Here is a 15669-nt window from a genome sequence, read left to right on the forward strand (position 1 = left end):
CAGAAATCTCCCAAAGTTTTGCAAGTCAGAGACTTGATCCCGTGAAGCTTTAAGAAGCTCTTGCCTGAATTATTTGAACAACTTGTTACATCCTCTTCTTTTCTTTAGATGTATGGTGGCATGCGAGGCATGAAGGGATTGGTGTATGAAACGTCAGTTCTTGATCCTGAAGAGGTAAGAGACCTCCTGTCGATCGCTAGTAATCACTGACTTTACTGAGTTGTGCACACCATGGATTAAATCACTAAGGGTGAGGAGAACAAAAGAGGGCACATACCTATATATTTTGGAAAGTGAAAATAGGTACATATGGAATAGCTGAAGAATAACTTTACTTTTTAAATATATCAACTAGTAAAAGTACAAAGCAAGAGTAAGTTATCTGAAGATTTACATTTTGAAAGTTGTAATTTGTTGACAGGTCTGAAGAAAGTGAGATCAGTCAATTTATGTGATTTTTGAGCTGTAATCCTTACTCCTCTCCCTCAAGGGCATCCGTTTTAGAGGCTACAGCATCCCTGAATGCCAGAAAATGCTACCAAAGGCTAAGGGCGGGGAAGAACCCTTGCCAGAGGGCTTATTTTGGCTGCTGGTAACTGGACAAATCCCAACAGAGGAACAGGTAAGCAGGACACTAGCCCTTCTCATTCCCGTCCTTTGCCTTTTTCTAATCTCAAGCACTTAATCTTTTTCTGGTTATGGTTGGTAGTTTATAGAGTGGAAGGAAATCGGAGCAGAGTTCTGCTTTATAAGTGGACTGGATTGAAATCTCTTGGATTTTATTTACTTGAGGTCAGTCTTTTCGTTTTCTTTATTTTTAATTTTTATTTTGGTCACACCAGGCAGTTTGCAAGTTACTCAGAGCCAGAGATTCAACCCAGGCTCCCAGCAGTAAAAGTGCCAAGTCCTAACCACTGGACCACCAGGGAATACTCATTGTCTTTTTTTTTTTTTCTCTTCTCATTTTCTTTTAATTTTGTCTGTGCTGTGCAGTGCACAGGCTTTCTGTAGTTGTGGCACACAGGCTCTAGAGCACATGAGCTTCTCTGTTCTCCAGTTGCAGCATGTGGGCTTTGTTGCCGGTAACATGTCGGATCATAGTTCCCTTCCATGTCCCCTGCATTGGAAGGCAAATTCTTAACCACTGAACCACCAGAGAAGTCCCCTGTTGTCTTTCTGTCTTCTTTTTCCTTGTCTAGTGTTATGAGCGATGTCTTCCTTTTCACAGGTATCCTGGCTCTCACAGGAGTGGGCAAAGAGGGCAGCTCTGCCTTCCCATGTGGTCACCATGCTGGACAACTTTCCCACTAATCTACACCCCATGTCTCAGCTCAGTGCAGCTGTTACAGCTCTCAACAGTGAAAGTAACTTTGCCCGAGCATATGCAGAGGGTATCAACCGAACCAAGTACTGGGAGGTAGGAAACTTTGCTGTGATGATTGGTGTTCAATAGAGATTCAAAGGACCTGAGTGTGAAGAAAGAAAAAGGAATGAAGAATCCTTAGGAAAATTACTACCCTGAGTTATGCCAGAGATTCGTTTAACAAAATTTTATTGTAGGCGTGCTTTTTACGGGTCATTGGAATTACAAAGATAAATGAAGCATGCTTTCTATCACCAAGGTTATTGATTTTAGTAAGGGTGATATACACATAAAAAAGAAATTACAGTTCAGTAATCTTGCTATAATAGAGGTATATACACAGCACTGTTGGAATATTGAAAAAGGTGTGACTTAAGTGCAGGGTCCCTGAGGAAAGTTTCGCAGAGTAGACATACCCTGGACCCTCTTCTTCAAATGAGAACCTTTTTAAGTTAGAAGAATGGCACCTAAGGCAATTCTGGAGTCTAGGAAGGACCAATTGCAGTCAGCCACAGTTTGGGTTAACCTACTCCAGATACCTGTCAGGAGTGGAAGGGTAGTTAGAATCCTGGAATTAGGATGCAAAAAGCAAATGAGCTTTATTCTCTGAAAACACAATGTGACTTTCATAGTTTGAACTCTGTTATGAGAGTATGAGAAGATTGTTGGGCCTTGTCCTAGTGCGTAGGACACAGTTTCTTCCCTCCTCTTTCCAATACCTCATAAATACTGGGTAAAGTACAGTTTATCTGGCTAGGGCTACAGTAGGACATCTCTTTTTTTGTTTGTTTCTTATTTAGAGACAGGTAGTATAGGAATTGGAGAAGGCAATGGCACCCCACTCCAGTACTCTTGCCTGGAAAATCCCATGGAGGGAGGAGCCTGGTAGGCTGCAGTCCATGGGGTCGCTGAGAGTTGGACACGACTGAGCGACTTCACTTTCACTTTTCACTTTCATACATTGGAGCAGGAAATGGCAACCCACTCCAGTGTTCTTGCCTGGAGAATCCCACGGGCGAGGGAGCCTGGTGGGCTTCCGTCTATGGGGTCGCACAGAGTCGGACACGACTGAAGTGACTTAGCAGCAGCAGTATAGGAATGGAAAAGTCCCTTTTGGCAAAGCAGATGCACTAAATGATTTTTGAGCAGAAGGCGGCCCCTAAAGAGTTCACTGTGAGTTCATACTATTCATAGAATAGTGTGGCCCACCTGTCTGATGAAATCTCCTTGCAGTTTTGGCAAATCCCACTCCATTTGATTGGTCAGTGTTTATTCAGTGCCAGCTGTGTATACAGAATTGAGTGCTGTTGAGGGAAAGAGGGAGAGAAAGTTTTCAATTGATACTAGTCTGGTTGGCTTTGAGGAGAAAGGTATAGGAATGATGCAAACTAAACATACCCATAAGCATTTATGAAGTCGCAAATCAGCAGATTCAGAAGGTTGTATAACCTGAATATATTGCTTTTCATTTTCTTTTTAAAATGCTGTTTCAAGTCATTGTTATCTGTGTGGGTCACCATAACAGAAAAAGGTTAAATCAAGCCCAACATTTCTTTTAAAACTTGTTTGTTAGAAATTGACCACTCAGGAGAGCCTGTTACTACTTATGATTCTGTTGTATTGACTGTTGTAGAGTTCTTCATACTTTGTAGTAAATACCTGTAAGATATTTCCCAGGTATCCAAACAGGCTGCATTGCTTCACACTGTCCTTTATTGAATCAGGAAGATGAATCGTGTTCTCTGCTTGCTCTTGCCTCCGATTCAGTGTACAGCTACTGGTTGGTTGTTCTGCCACTTCTTGGGAGATATCATATGAGGGTGGCTGTCTTGAGTAAAGATTGTATTTCAGGACTTTACCAACCTGGAGAGTATTTATAAGCATTACTGATAAATCTGTCAGCCTCAGGATGTGTGTCTAATAAAGTTCATACTGAACAAAAGTTAGCACCAGTAATTGTTCTAGTGGAACTTGGTGCTATTTTGCTGCCATGTCTTGTATCTCTCTCAAAGGTCATTGAAGCACTATTTCGATTTAGTTCTCTCTCTTGCTTAATTTAACCATTCTGCTTAAGTAGAATTACATGACAGCATTTAACTGGTTATTTCTGTTTAACAATTTATGTTAAAGAGTACATGTGACCTAAGTCTCTTGTAGAATCGTCAGTTCATGCTGTTTTACATATATCTCAAGAGGATGATCTGCCTACAGCTTTCCTTTCATAGCAGTTTACATGACTTTAGATAACTAGTGTAATCTCTTGAGGTGAGTTAGGTCTTTTTGTAATTGACTTAACTTCACTTGTGACTAGGAGATTACTCTGATGTACAAGCTGTTTAACTGTGAGGTAGCCTTAAGATACTGTTAGATTGGGTAAAATTTGCAAGTAACTGACAGATCAGGTTTTTCTAGTAAGGCCTATGAACAGTATGTGTAGGGTTTGAAGCTGTTTACTGTATAGTAAAATCATCATTCCAACACCTAACAAACAACTCTTGAAAGCATGCCAAATATCGGCTTGAATGCTTCTACTCATCTGATTTAATTATCAGAACAACCCCATGAGGTAGACCTTACTGTTTATTCTCATTTTACTGAATGGCAAAGTTGAAGATGAGAGAAATAAAGTAGCATGCCCAGGGTCATGGCAGCTAGTAGCTGGTGGTTACCAGGTTGAGACTTGAGTTTGCTTCACTCTAGGGTCTCTTCACCATTAATACTGACTCTTCGTTTTCTATGTCTTCTTAATAACGATTGATGGCTATTAGGAATACAACATTGTAAATTAACTATACTCCCAGGTATAGTATAGTTTTATCAACTATAAAAATTTTTTTAAAAAATGATTGCTTGCTAAGTACTTGGCCAGAATTTCTCTGGCCCTAGAGATGCTGGATCACAGTGATGATCATGGCCAGTTTTGTTACCTTTATCCCAGGCAGTTGCAGTGGTGGCATGTTTTGTCCTTTTTTTTTTTCTGAGGGTTTAAAGATGAAGAATGAGTTAGTACCAGTAGCCAAGTAGCACCTCAGTCTTATTAGCTATTAAAAAAGAAATAAGGAGTTCTCTGTCAGTGTGTTTATTTATTGAATCTCTTGACAGTACACCTTTCCCACTACAAAAAGCAGGGTAAAGATCCCACACTGTCAGACCTGGTCATACTTGCTGCTTCATAAACTTCATCCTCAGTGGGAGAAGTTGAAACAATCTTTCTGTAGATTCTTTATGAATCGGTCATTCATACTTCACAAATAATTGTGAAAATTAGTTCATAGTCCACAGATGCCAGCTGGCCTAGCCCAGGATCTTGTTGTTCTTGGCATTCTGCTAATCAGTCCAGGTCCCTTAGAGCTGCATATCCTTGATGCATACTTCTGGAAAATATATACTTCCTTGGGGGATGTAAATCTGCAAGGAGGTGTGGTTAATAGTTTGGTTATTGTGTAAGTAATCTCCTGAGAACTTGTGTTAGCTAAGTACTTCTTGCTTCAAGTAGCTTTTTAATTTTGGCAGTGTTCTCATTGAATCCTGGTGGCATTGACAAAATTCAATGCTGAGTACTTGAGTAATAGATGACTTCATATAGATTATCTCATTTAAGATACTTATTATAGATTTTGTTCTTTGTTCCAGCAGAACTACTAAAACCTCATGACTTCTTACAGGAACATTTAGCCAGTTAGCTTGATAGGTCAGCACTATATAATATCATTCATCAAGTATTTTCTCCATGGCTCCTATGTACTGTGACTGAAGGTATACATTTCTTTGTTTTTCCTTTGGCTGCACCTCACGGCTTGCAGGAACTGAAGCCAACCAGGAACTGAACCCAGGCCTTGGCAGTGAAAACACTGAGTCCTAACCACTGGACCACCAAGAAATTCCCGAAATTTTTTGTTACTAACAGAAAAAATAGGAATTCCCTAGCAATCCAGTGGTTAGGACTCTGCTTCCACTGCAGAGGACGCAGGTTCAATCCTTGGTCAGTCAACTAAGATCCCATAAGCTGTGCATGCAGCATGGCCAAAAAAAAACTACTAAAAACCTTGTCCCCTTCCCTGCTGCTGCTGCTGCAGGAACTTAAAATCCCTATGAGAAGATAAAATTGAGACATAAAAGTTGAGCAGATCATTAACATCACAAAAAGACAACCAGATGTTATATGTTTCTCTTAATAAATGAACATAGCGCTATTTATCAAAAAGTCTTGCTAAAAAAAAAATTTGAACCTGAATCTGCTCAAACCTCCATCTCTTATCAGTTTGTCAGAAATAAAATGGACAGAGGGACATGTTAAATGACATCACAAGTACATAACCAGCAAAATCTAAACTAAGGGAAATTCTACAGAACAAATGAGGCTGATTTTCCACAAGTAGATTGAAAAGTAAAAAAAGGACAGCATATGAGGGAACTTAAATCAGACAATTGTAATGTGGGCTGTTTTTCAGTAAAACAAACAAATGAGGGGGAGCTTTAATCAATGAATGAGGTGCATGGGGGAGTTCAATACTGATTAGTTAATGATACTGAAGATTTGTTAAATTTTTTTTCAGTGGGATAATGGATTTGTGATTTTGATTATGAAGGGTCTTTATCTTTTATTTACATGTTATATATGATATCTGGGATTCACTCAATAATTTGGGAGATGAGAGGGGAAAGTAAGGGTATAGATGAAACAAGCATGGCCATGAGTTAATAATTTAAGCTAGATGATGCTTATTAGCTGAGTGGTTAACTTTGTGCCCCAATTTTTACAAATGGGGGATATGTTACCTTACAAGACTATTGTAAGTAAAGAAAAAAACTGAAAATATTTAGCACAGTACCTGTTACATAGTAAGTGCTTTAAAAATGGAAGCCTTTGTTAATAACTAATGATTGAATGTCACTGTTTGATCCTTAGCATATATGGTGAATTTTCTTTGAAAGATGGAACATAGAATTATTAAATAACCTAATGTCTTAGCATATTCTTTGAGTGCAAAGTCATATAGTGGAAAAGATCATGTTTAAACATGTAAGGATTTGAAATCTGACTTTGGCATTGGCTGAATGCTCTGAGGTTCAGTTCCCTTTTCTGTAAAATGAAGGTCATTATATATTTTGTAGAATGGAGAAAAATTGGGAATAATATTTTAATGTACATGGGATACCATGTGTAACTCCCTTGATGCAGTACCTGGGTCAGAACAGTTACTCAGTTACATGGTCATTGTTGTTATTTACTCCATATATAACCACCCAGCATATAATCCAAATATCCATATCAATCCAAAAAGCCCAATCCATGGAGAAGAGACACCATCCCTGCCTAACTCTTCCTTGTTGATAATTCCTCTTCTTTTTTCTCCATTTTCCTTTTCTCCCCATCAGTTGATTTACGAAGACTGTATGGATCTGATCGCAAAGCTTCCTTGTGTTGCAGCAAAGATCTACCGGAATCTGTATCGAGAGGGCAGCAGTATTGGGGCCATTGACCCTAAGCTGGACTGGTCCCACAATTTCACCAACATGTTAGGCTATACTGACGCTCAGTTCACAGAGCTCATGCGCTTGTACCTCACCATCCACAGGTGAGGGAGACCCAGCCACCAGGTTGCTGGATTGATGGTGAATATTAAGAGAAACTCCTTGGGACTTCCCTGGAAGTCCAGTGGTTAAGACTCTACACGTCCACTGCAGAGGGTGTGGGTTCAATCCCTGGTCAGGGAATTGAGATCCTGCATGCCACACAGTGCACCAAGAGAAAAAAAAGCTCCTTAACATTCTCATCTTTTGGGAACAGGTGGTAGGCAGCAAGGAGACGGAAGCACAGAATATGGAATGATAAACAAAGCATGAAAGGGGTCTGGTAAAGGCACAGGAGGTCTAGTGAAATTACTATAACCACACTAAGAATAAGCTAGTGCTTCCAGCTAGGAAAAGGTACTAGCTGTTTGCGTTGGATGAGCCCTTTGGCTTTCCAGGAGCTCCCTCTTCTGGTCATTGCTGTTAAAGCTTGAGTGGAAGTCAGGGAGCATGGCACACAGGCTGGGCATCATCAACCAGTAACCCCTCCAGCTCTGTGGATTAGTGAGCAAAGGCTGATAATAACATTGGGACATCTCTTACAAGAGCTTATGTATAAATGACTGGCTCTAGGCTGGTGTGAGCCCATCGCTAGCCAAGTATGTGGCAGTAAGAGAACAGCAAGGTCCCTGTTAGCATAGTCTGCCCCTTTTTTCTCCTTTCTCTGGGCCTTGATTCTCCTTTCTTATTTCCCCACAGTGACCATGAAGGTGGCAACGTAAGTGCCCACACCAGCCACTTGGTGGGTAGTGCCCTTTCAGACCCCTATTTGTCCTTTGCAGCAGCCATGAATGGGCTGGCAGGGCCCCTGCATGGACTGGCAAATCAAGTAAGAATCCTCTCCTGCTGCATGTTTTTCTCACTGGCATGCTTTTATTTCTGATCCTGGCATTCTCTCCTGGCATATACATTGACACTCTTATTCTCTAAACCTTCCCCATAGGAAGTGCTTGTTTGGCTCACACAACTTCAGAAGGAAGTTGGCAAAGATGTGTCAGATGAGAAGTTACGAGACTACATCTGGAACACACTCAACTCAGGACGGGTAAGCAGAGATACTTAGCAACTAAGAAGCCAGGACTAAAGTTCAATAATTTGAAAGAATGAAGGAGAAAACAATGAGATAACTCCCTAAATTAAAGGAGATTTCTTTTCCATTTGTCTGCCCTAAAGATAGAAAAGGCAAAAATTTCTGCCCAAGAATACAACTGGTTTTCCCCCGACCCCATCCTTTGCAGGTTGTCCCGGGCTATGGCCATGCAGTACTAAGGAAGACTGATCCACGATATACCTGTCAACGAGAGTTTGCTCTGAAACACCTGCCTCAGGACCCCATGTTTAAGCTGGTTGCTCAGCTGTACAAGATTGTGCCCAATATCCTCCTAGAGCAGGGCAAGGCAAAGAATCCGTGGCCCAATGTAGATGCTCACAGTGGGGTGCTGCTCCAGGTGAGTCCTCCCTTCCCTGCTTTCCTCTAATTTATACCATACCCTACTGTTCTCTGCCATGCACAAAATCAACTTCCTAGTCAGAGCCAGGACTCTCACACCTCCTTCCTTAACCCTGTTGATAAAGTTGCCTGTGGTGTAGAAAGTGTGGGCTGGAGGGAAGGGATGATGATTTCCTTTCAGAATCCAGTTGCTATACTTTTCCCAGTCATTTCTATTTAAGGCTAACTGGGTTAAGGCTTTTAATGACCCTGGGCTTGTACATACAACTGCCTGTGGGCCTTTAACACAACTTTTTTCTCTTTTACCTTACAGTACTACGGCATGACGGAGATGAATTACTACACAGTCCTGTTCGGGGTATCACGGGCACTCGGAGTACTAGCGCAGCTCATTTGGAGCCGAGCCCTAGGCTTCCCTCTCGAGAGACCCAAGTCCATGAGCACAGATGGTCTGATGAAGTTTGTGGACTCTAAGTCAGGGTGAAACTGAAGATGGGGAGGAAACCATCCACCAGAGAGTGAGGGATCTTTAAAAAAAAAAGTATACTTTTGTTTCGGGGCTTTTAAAGACGTAAGATTAATTTGTATCTGAGGCACTGATGATAAGTTTGAGGTTAAAATATAAATTAAGATTTTTAAAAGAAGAAAAGTAACCCCTTCTTCCCTAAGCAGCTCCTTTCCCCCTGCCTGGTATGAGTTGCCCATCAACTGTAGGATGACCAGGACTAATGCATGTAGTATGGATTAGGTTTGCCCTCACCCCCATCTTCAGAGTGAGAATCTGGCTCCTCTTTCCCTAGGTCAAAGCTGGTTGCAGAGAATTTGCCGTCACTTCAGAGCTTTTGGTTCTACTCTGTCCACCCTTTAATGGCCAGCAAACCAGGACTCTGCCCCTTCTGTCTCCATAGGAATCATGTTGGATTGTCAGCTGTACTAAGCCCCATTAACCTCTCCCATGCACACAGACACTTCCCAGCGAGATCTATTGGTGATGCTGTGGCCTTTTTTTTGTTGTGGTTAAGCTGCCAGATGATCATAAAGGCCATGGTATTTGTTGTGACTGGCAACCAATATTTGGTTTTTATTTTTATTTTTTTAAATTATCTTATTAAAGTTAAGATCTAGGAGTGTTCTAGTCCCCATTACTTGAATACTCACCTCTTTCCAGATTTTCTATACCTGCTGCACCTCAAGCCAAGGTTGCTGTGGACCTTCCCGTCTTGGTCCTTCCTAGAGACCTCTTTTCAGCAGGTATATACAGCACTGTCTAATATATGGTCTTTCCTAGTTATTTGGCTTTATCAGTGCTTACTGTGAACTAAGTTTTTACTTCCTTGGAACACAAACCACTACCCTCTAACCTTTTTTTTTTTCCCCTTTAATATGCTGTGGGCTATAGAACAGGGACTTGGGAAAGACCAGCATGATATCTTCATGGCCTGATCCCAGGAGTACTGGTACCTCTTTCTGAACAGGGAAATGATTTTTAAGATTGGACATGGTCTCCTTTGACTATCAGGTGCTGGGGCTGAGGACATTAAAAATAGTAAATCTCCCTCCGCATCCCCTGCCACAAGCCAATATCCCTTTATTTATCAAGGTTCTTATCCTGTCCCTTCCCCAAGAGCTCACAGTACACTGTTTGTTTTAGAAGCCCCATATGCACAGGTTTCAAGTGACTCAGAAGGTTCTCCTGCCTTTTTAAGAAAGGATTAAAAATACACTCCTGCTGTGCCCCCTTCCTCCCTTGCAACTCCTGCCTGTCTTTGTGTGGACCCCTAATCCCCAGAACCATGCTGTTGAGATGGATAATACTGTCTGTAAACCCTTGGGTAACTGTCATGATGCAGACTTCAGGTCGTTCTGTATAAAATGCAAAATAAATGTTTTTATTAACAATGCTTGAGCCTATTAAATGAGACCTGGAAGAGTCTCCATTCTGAGGTAAGGAGTCTGGGTAGCAAGATCCTAGACTTAGTAGGTTATAAGTTATCCTGTGCATCTCTTCATCTTTAGGCATGTTTGGCACTCACTTACCCTAATCAGAAGACAGGTTCCCTGTGAGATTTCCAAAGAAGATTGCTGCTGTCTTAATGGTTAGAAGTCCTTGACCTTTAGCCCCCATCCTTCCTAAATTTGTTGTAAAGCAGAACACTCAAGGACTAGAGCCGAGACCTCACAACTGCTTAGGTGACTAATCCAAGGAAGCTGGTCCAGCCCAGGGTGAAAGGAAACTACACCAAGGGCAGTTAGGGTAGAACAGCTGACTCAGGATCTGACCCTCCAGAGGGCTCTGGAGCTTTGTGGAATGCCGATCCTTCTTTGCTGCCTTCCTTACAGATCCCCCAGAATAAGAGGTGGTCTGGAGGGCATCATTATATAGGAGGTCTGAGACCCGATTACTCTGTCCTGAGACTCCTGCTGCAACTGACCTTCTGAAAAAGTCTATAAATAGGCAAGGGAGTGGGTACTAGGTCCTGGCTTGTAGAATGTGCTACTATAGTTAGCAGGGACGCTATGTCCAAGAGGCCTTCTTACACCTTCACTCCCCTAGGGAAGGAAGCCATGACTTTCTTCTGCTCTGCTATATCTACATTATTCCCCCAAGAAGCAATATAAAAGCCAGATTCACACTGTCACAATTAATTTATTGAAATTTTATAAAAACTCAGGCCAAGTAGAAGACAGCCCAGGAGAACAACTGTTCAGTGCTCTTTTGCTCCTTGCCCCTGTGGCACTGATAGCTGAGAAAGTCCCTTGCTCTCCACTAGCCAGGCAGCATGGAAGTGAGGTCATAGGGATTTCAAGCTGGGGCCAGATCTCAGACATCTCCTGAGGCATTTCAGGCAGGCAAGGTTATTGACCACCCAGTAGCTCTGTGTCAGAAGAAAGAGTTCAATTTCTTCAGTCCTAAGAAAAGCTGCTTTCTTCCCCTGGTCAGACACTAAGGCACCTTGACAAGAGCTCAGAGACGACCGCACAGCCTTGACTATAATTCAGTGAGAAGGTGGCAGGCTTCAGGCATAGGTGCTCTCAGGATAACCCTGACCCTTTCCTAGGCATGTCTCCTTTCCATACCTCCTTGCCTTTTCTTTCCCCCAGCATTTCTAACCAGCTCAGAGCCCAATTTGGGGGGATCTGAGAGGGAGAACAGTAATACGAACATGGACTCTTCTCTCAGATTGGAACAGGAGCCAAATAAATAAGAAAATTGGGGGAGGAGGGGGAGGAGAGGCGAGGCTAGGGAATAATCCTTTGCCTCAAGCCTGGTGCACCTCATGAAACATCAGTTCACGGGGGACAGCTGTTTCTGGACCAAACTTGGTTGCTGCCCGGCGCTCGAAGGCAGCGACATTCTTTTTGACAACCTCATCAAAAAAGATGGTGGCCAGCTGGGAGTGCAGCAGAGAGCGAAATTCAAAGGAAATCTGGGAATGGGTAAGAGACAGTCAGAAACTCTTCAAAACCATGTTGGATAGTCCCTGACCAAATGCAAGGGTACTATTCAGTGCCTTTTCCTCCCCCCCACTCCTGTTCCTTAAATCTCAAAAGCCCTAGGACTGAGTATAAAGTACAAGTGTGGTACAAGCTCACCCCCATGGAGAGTGTCATTGACTTGGGAAGTAACTGTCACAGCACTTCAGCTCAGCCCCCACAGCCCAGTGGTAGCCCTATGTAGCCGCCTGACTCACCGAAAAGTCCACAGTGCAAGTTCGAGGATAGGCAGGAATTCCAGGGCTGAATCGCCAAATGGTCTCTAAGTGGTTGAAGAGCTTGCCATCAGTGCAAACAGCCTAGAACAGGACAGGTAGTTGAAGAAGATTACAATGGAATGAGACCTATATCAGGTGTAGGAAGCTATATGAAGGAACTGGAAACCATTTTCCTTTCCTTCAAATATTAGGGAAATATCTGACACATGGAGATAGAAAAATAATTATAAGGAAAACCAAAATAGCCCTTAAGTGTAAAAATGCCACAGAACACAGAAAAAAACTTCCTGATCAATCACTCCCAATCAGGCCTCACCTTGACCATATGAGGTTTGACCATGGAAACAGCAGAAGTGTAACGTTCCACAACAGGTGGAAAGCCAACCTCCAACTGGGCTTTCAAGTGACCTTTGCGGCTGGATACCACCAAAGACTTCTTACACCAGGGCACAAACTCACGATACTCCTGGACATTGGCTACCACCTCGTACATCTCCTGCATTGAGTACCTAGGGGAAGGAGTCACAGAGGCCAAGAAGCTGCCATTTGACTCAGGTTCCTCCTTGCCATAGGCGCCCTCCCCTCACACCTTTGCCCACCAATCATGGACCTTCAGAAACTAGAGATCCCAAATAAGCCCCCATGAATGATTTTGCAAAAGCAAATGTCCAGATTTCCATGATGTTAATGCATCTCAAGTCTTGCCATTTAACGTGTTTTTGTGTTTACTATTTTGATCCTTAAAAGGGTCATGTCGGGAGAACAGGGATGACTGGTGATTCACACAGGGACGCAGATCCCAGCTCTATAACTTTTTGACAAAGCGGCCCTAGGAAAATTATTGTCTCCATTCATCTCCTCTGCAAATCATAAATAATAATAGCAATTGATTAATAAGTTTGTCGAGAGGATCAAATGAGAAAATCTGTGATAAAACACCTAAACAGCCTAACTGCTAGCAGTAGTCAAGTGTTCAATAAGTATTAACTCATATTTGCTCAGAATACCTAAAGTCAAGTCAGTAAAGAAATAATACCCTTTTGTCTTATGTTATTGTCCAACTCTAGTCACGTTTCACAATGTACCTGCATAGCAACCAAGAAGAGGGGAATTAAGGTTGGAAGGCTGCCAGAGGAGGGTAAAGGGATCAGTAATACCACTGGGGAGAGTGGGATGGCCAGGGATGAACCTTGCCCACTACGGCTACCCTTACATTCTACCCTGGACATAGTGTTTTGTTTGTCGGGAAAAGGAATGTGGAGGGATACTGGACAGGAAAGGATGCTCACCCCATGATCCGACGCTCAGAGTAAGCTTTTCGCTTGTTGGTGAAGGGGGCAGCAAAGCCCATGAAGGAACGGCTGGGAGGTAAGCCAGACTTAGTCGCCAAGACCTGGGCAGCCCGGGGCCAGAAGAAGCTGCAGGAGCTCGGAAATCTAAGGCCAAAAGGAAAGGAGTGTGTGTCAAGATTCTTTCCTTGTGGTCCTCAGCCATTCTCAGGTGCAGAGGAAGAGGGGCGCATCCCAGAGGAAGGTCGTCCAAAGGCAGCTTTTCCCCTAGCACCTGCTGCAGCCCGCCAGGCTCCCCGGCCAGGCAGTCACGAGTGCGAAAGGTCGAGGGCGGCTGAGGACAGTGCCGAGGGAGGAGATGGGAAAAAGAGGGGTGCGTGCGAAGCTCCAGTTGCCTTTGACCGGAGGCTACGCTATTGCTGAAAGCAAGGACTCTCGGGATGCCTCACAGCCCCCGGGGCCTCGCAAGCCGGCGGATGTCAGGGCACCCGCGACCGGCAAGATGTGGTTGGGCACTCACCTCGGGGACTGCCTGGCGAATAAGTTACAAAAGCGTTTCCCCAAAGCAACACATTAGACCCCAGGGTATGATCACCGCCCTCCCACCGCGCCTGCAGCCAGGGTTGCAACTCCACCGCGGAACTTCGGGGTCCTGGGTTATCCCTCGGCTCCAGCGCGGACGCCCGCACCTCCCTCTCACCTCATTGGTCCCGGCGGTCGCGGAGTGCCCGGGGGCGGAGCCGGGCGCAGCGAGAGGCCGCAGCAGCCCCGGGCCGCGGCGCGCGTCCCGGTAGGGAGTCGCCGCGCGCCCGCCGAGGCCATGCGCGCGACCCTCCCTTGCCCTCTCTGCTCTGCTAACGGCCGCGCCCTCCTCACTCCGGAGGGAGAGCGGAGAATTAGCCGCAGTCGGGCGGATTCAGGGCCCGCGAGCGCGGGGCGGTGGCTGTTCTCGCCCAGCTCCCGCCCGGGCGGCCGGGTAGCCTAGAACTGAAGCCGCTCCCGCCGCTCCCGCAGCTCCCAGTACCCCCACGTCACGCCGTTGCCATGGCTCGGGACCGGGAGAGGGGGGAAGGAAGGGGACCACGCGGCCTGTCGGGAGATGTAGTTTCACACCTCTGGCGAGAAAGGACGAGGGCGCTGGAGTGGGTATTTGAGAAGCTGCAGACACGGCCCGGTGGAGCGAGGTCAACAGGCAAACTACTTGAGGGGTCTAATCACGGGCCTGATACATAAGCACTGAGGTGGCTTAGTGGCCGTGTCAACAACAGATACTTTCGGTCTTCTGCACATCTCTTAGAGCCTGTACTATATTTTGCCTTTTTTATAGTTAGACGTTCCATTCATCTTTAGAGCCAGCATAGCGCCTAGTGCAGTGCTCTGAGACAGAAAATCAATGTTTCAAGATCTGGGCTAAGACTTTGCATCATTTTCTCTTAATAATTATAGCTAGCAGTGGAAGTGAAAAGAACCAGACTTCCTTTTATGGTAGATAGAGAACCATTTTTTCCTGGAAACGTGTGCACTTGATAGAGGTGAGACCTCATGGGTCAGGAAATGTCACTACACTGCTTTCAGCCATGATACAAGGGTAGAAAAAGTGTTCTTGATAAAAGTGGGGCGAGCAGATGAAAAACAGAGAGAAATCAACAATTAGAGACTAGATCTAGGTGGGTATAAGAGCCCTTGCAATTCTCCACAGTGGAGTAAAGGAAGGACACTTTAAGAACAGTGGTGTCTGCTATTGCATTTAAAGATGTTTACACTATTACAGTGCAACCCCCTTCTCTGCTTTAGTCTTGAGAGAGTAAATCTTTAGTCATGTTCTCCACATTCAGGAAATCTTTATCTGAATAGTGTGGTGTGGTTGGTGCTTCCCAGATGGCACAGTGGTAAAGAATCCACCTGCCTTTGCAGGAGATGGAAGAGACATAGGTTTGATCCCTGGGTGAGGCAGATCACCTGGAGGAGGAAACTGGCAACCCACTCCAGTATTCTTGCTTGGAAAATTCCATGGACAGAGGAGCCTGGTGGGCTATGATACGCGGGGTCACAAAGAGTCGGACATGACTGAGCGACTGAGCACATACCATACTGTCCTGGGGTTGAGGGTGGAAGAATGAAATGATTAATGATGGTGTTGCCCTTAGGATCTGCAGTAAGTCCACTACATATAAAGCTTCAAGTTGTGAACTTTCAAAGATGCACATGTGCGTGCACACTTCCAATCACATGTAGTTCATGTGTCTGGTGTATGCTGTCATGTGCATGCATCCTCTATAA

At 44.3% G+C, this 15669-nt stretch overlaps 2 protein-coding genes across 10 annotated transcripts in view; one reads left to right on the top strand and one right to left on the bottom strand.

Moving 5' to 3' along the window:
• Positions 1-10288, top strand: part of CS (citrate synthase) — a 25143-nt gene extending 14855 nt beyond the window's left edge. The window contains exons 4-11 of the mRNA XM_055396479.2: positions 109-174; positions 491-622; positions 1229-1417; positions 6743-6942; positions 7637-7766; positions 7881-7982; positions 8176-8385; positions 8701-10288. Coding sequence (XP_055252454.1) covers positions 109-174; positions 491-622; positions 1229-1417; positions 6743-6942; positions 7637-7766; positions 7881-7982; positions 8176-8385; positions 8701-8871 — 1200 coding nt within the window. The 3' untranslated portion in view covers positions 8872-10288. The remainder of the gene's footprint in view (positions 1-108; positions 175-490; positions 623-1228; positions 1418-6742; positions 6943-7636; positions 7767-7880; positions 7983-8175; positions 8386-8700) is intronic.
• COQ10A (coenzyme Q10A) lies at positions 1345-14413 on the bottom strand. 9 transcript variants are annotated; one of them, XR_016037616.1, is made up of 7 exons: positions 14090-14413; positions 13390-13536; positions 12417-12609; positions 12080-12181; positions 4291-4771; positions 2762-3226; positions 1411-2667 (listed from the first exon to the last, which is right to left on the bottom strand). XR_016037616.1 is itself a non-coding variant. In XM_088837094.1 (5 exons), the coding sequence occupies exons 1-5, from the start codon at positions 14209-14211 to the stop codon at positions 2626-2628; spliced, it is 606 nt and encodes a 201-aa protein (XP_088693220.1). In that variant the 5' UTR covers positions 14212-14413; the 3' UTR covers positions 1411-2625. The 9 variants fall into 9 exon arrangements, 4 of the variants coding, with proteins under 4 accessions (XP_088693220.1, XP_055252460.2, XP_055252458.1 ...); XR_016037617.1 differs by having other exon boundaries at positions 2762-2867; positions 3023-4771; XR_016037619.1 differs by lacking the exons at positions 2762-3226; positions 4291-4771 and having other exon boundaries at positions 1345-1466; positions 2573-2667.
• Positions 14414-15669: the final 1256 nt, after the last annotated feature.

This window comes from Moschus berezovskii, chromosome 6 (genome assembly GCF_049115385.1).
Source record: "Moschus berezovskii isolate FMDL1 chromosome 6, NW_MosBer_1.0, whole genome shotgun sequence".
Taxonomy (NCBI): Eukaryota; Metazoa; Chordata; class Mammalia; order Artiodactyla; family Moschidae; genus Moschus; species Moschus berezovskii.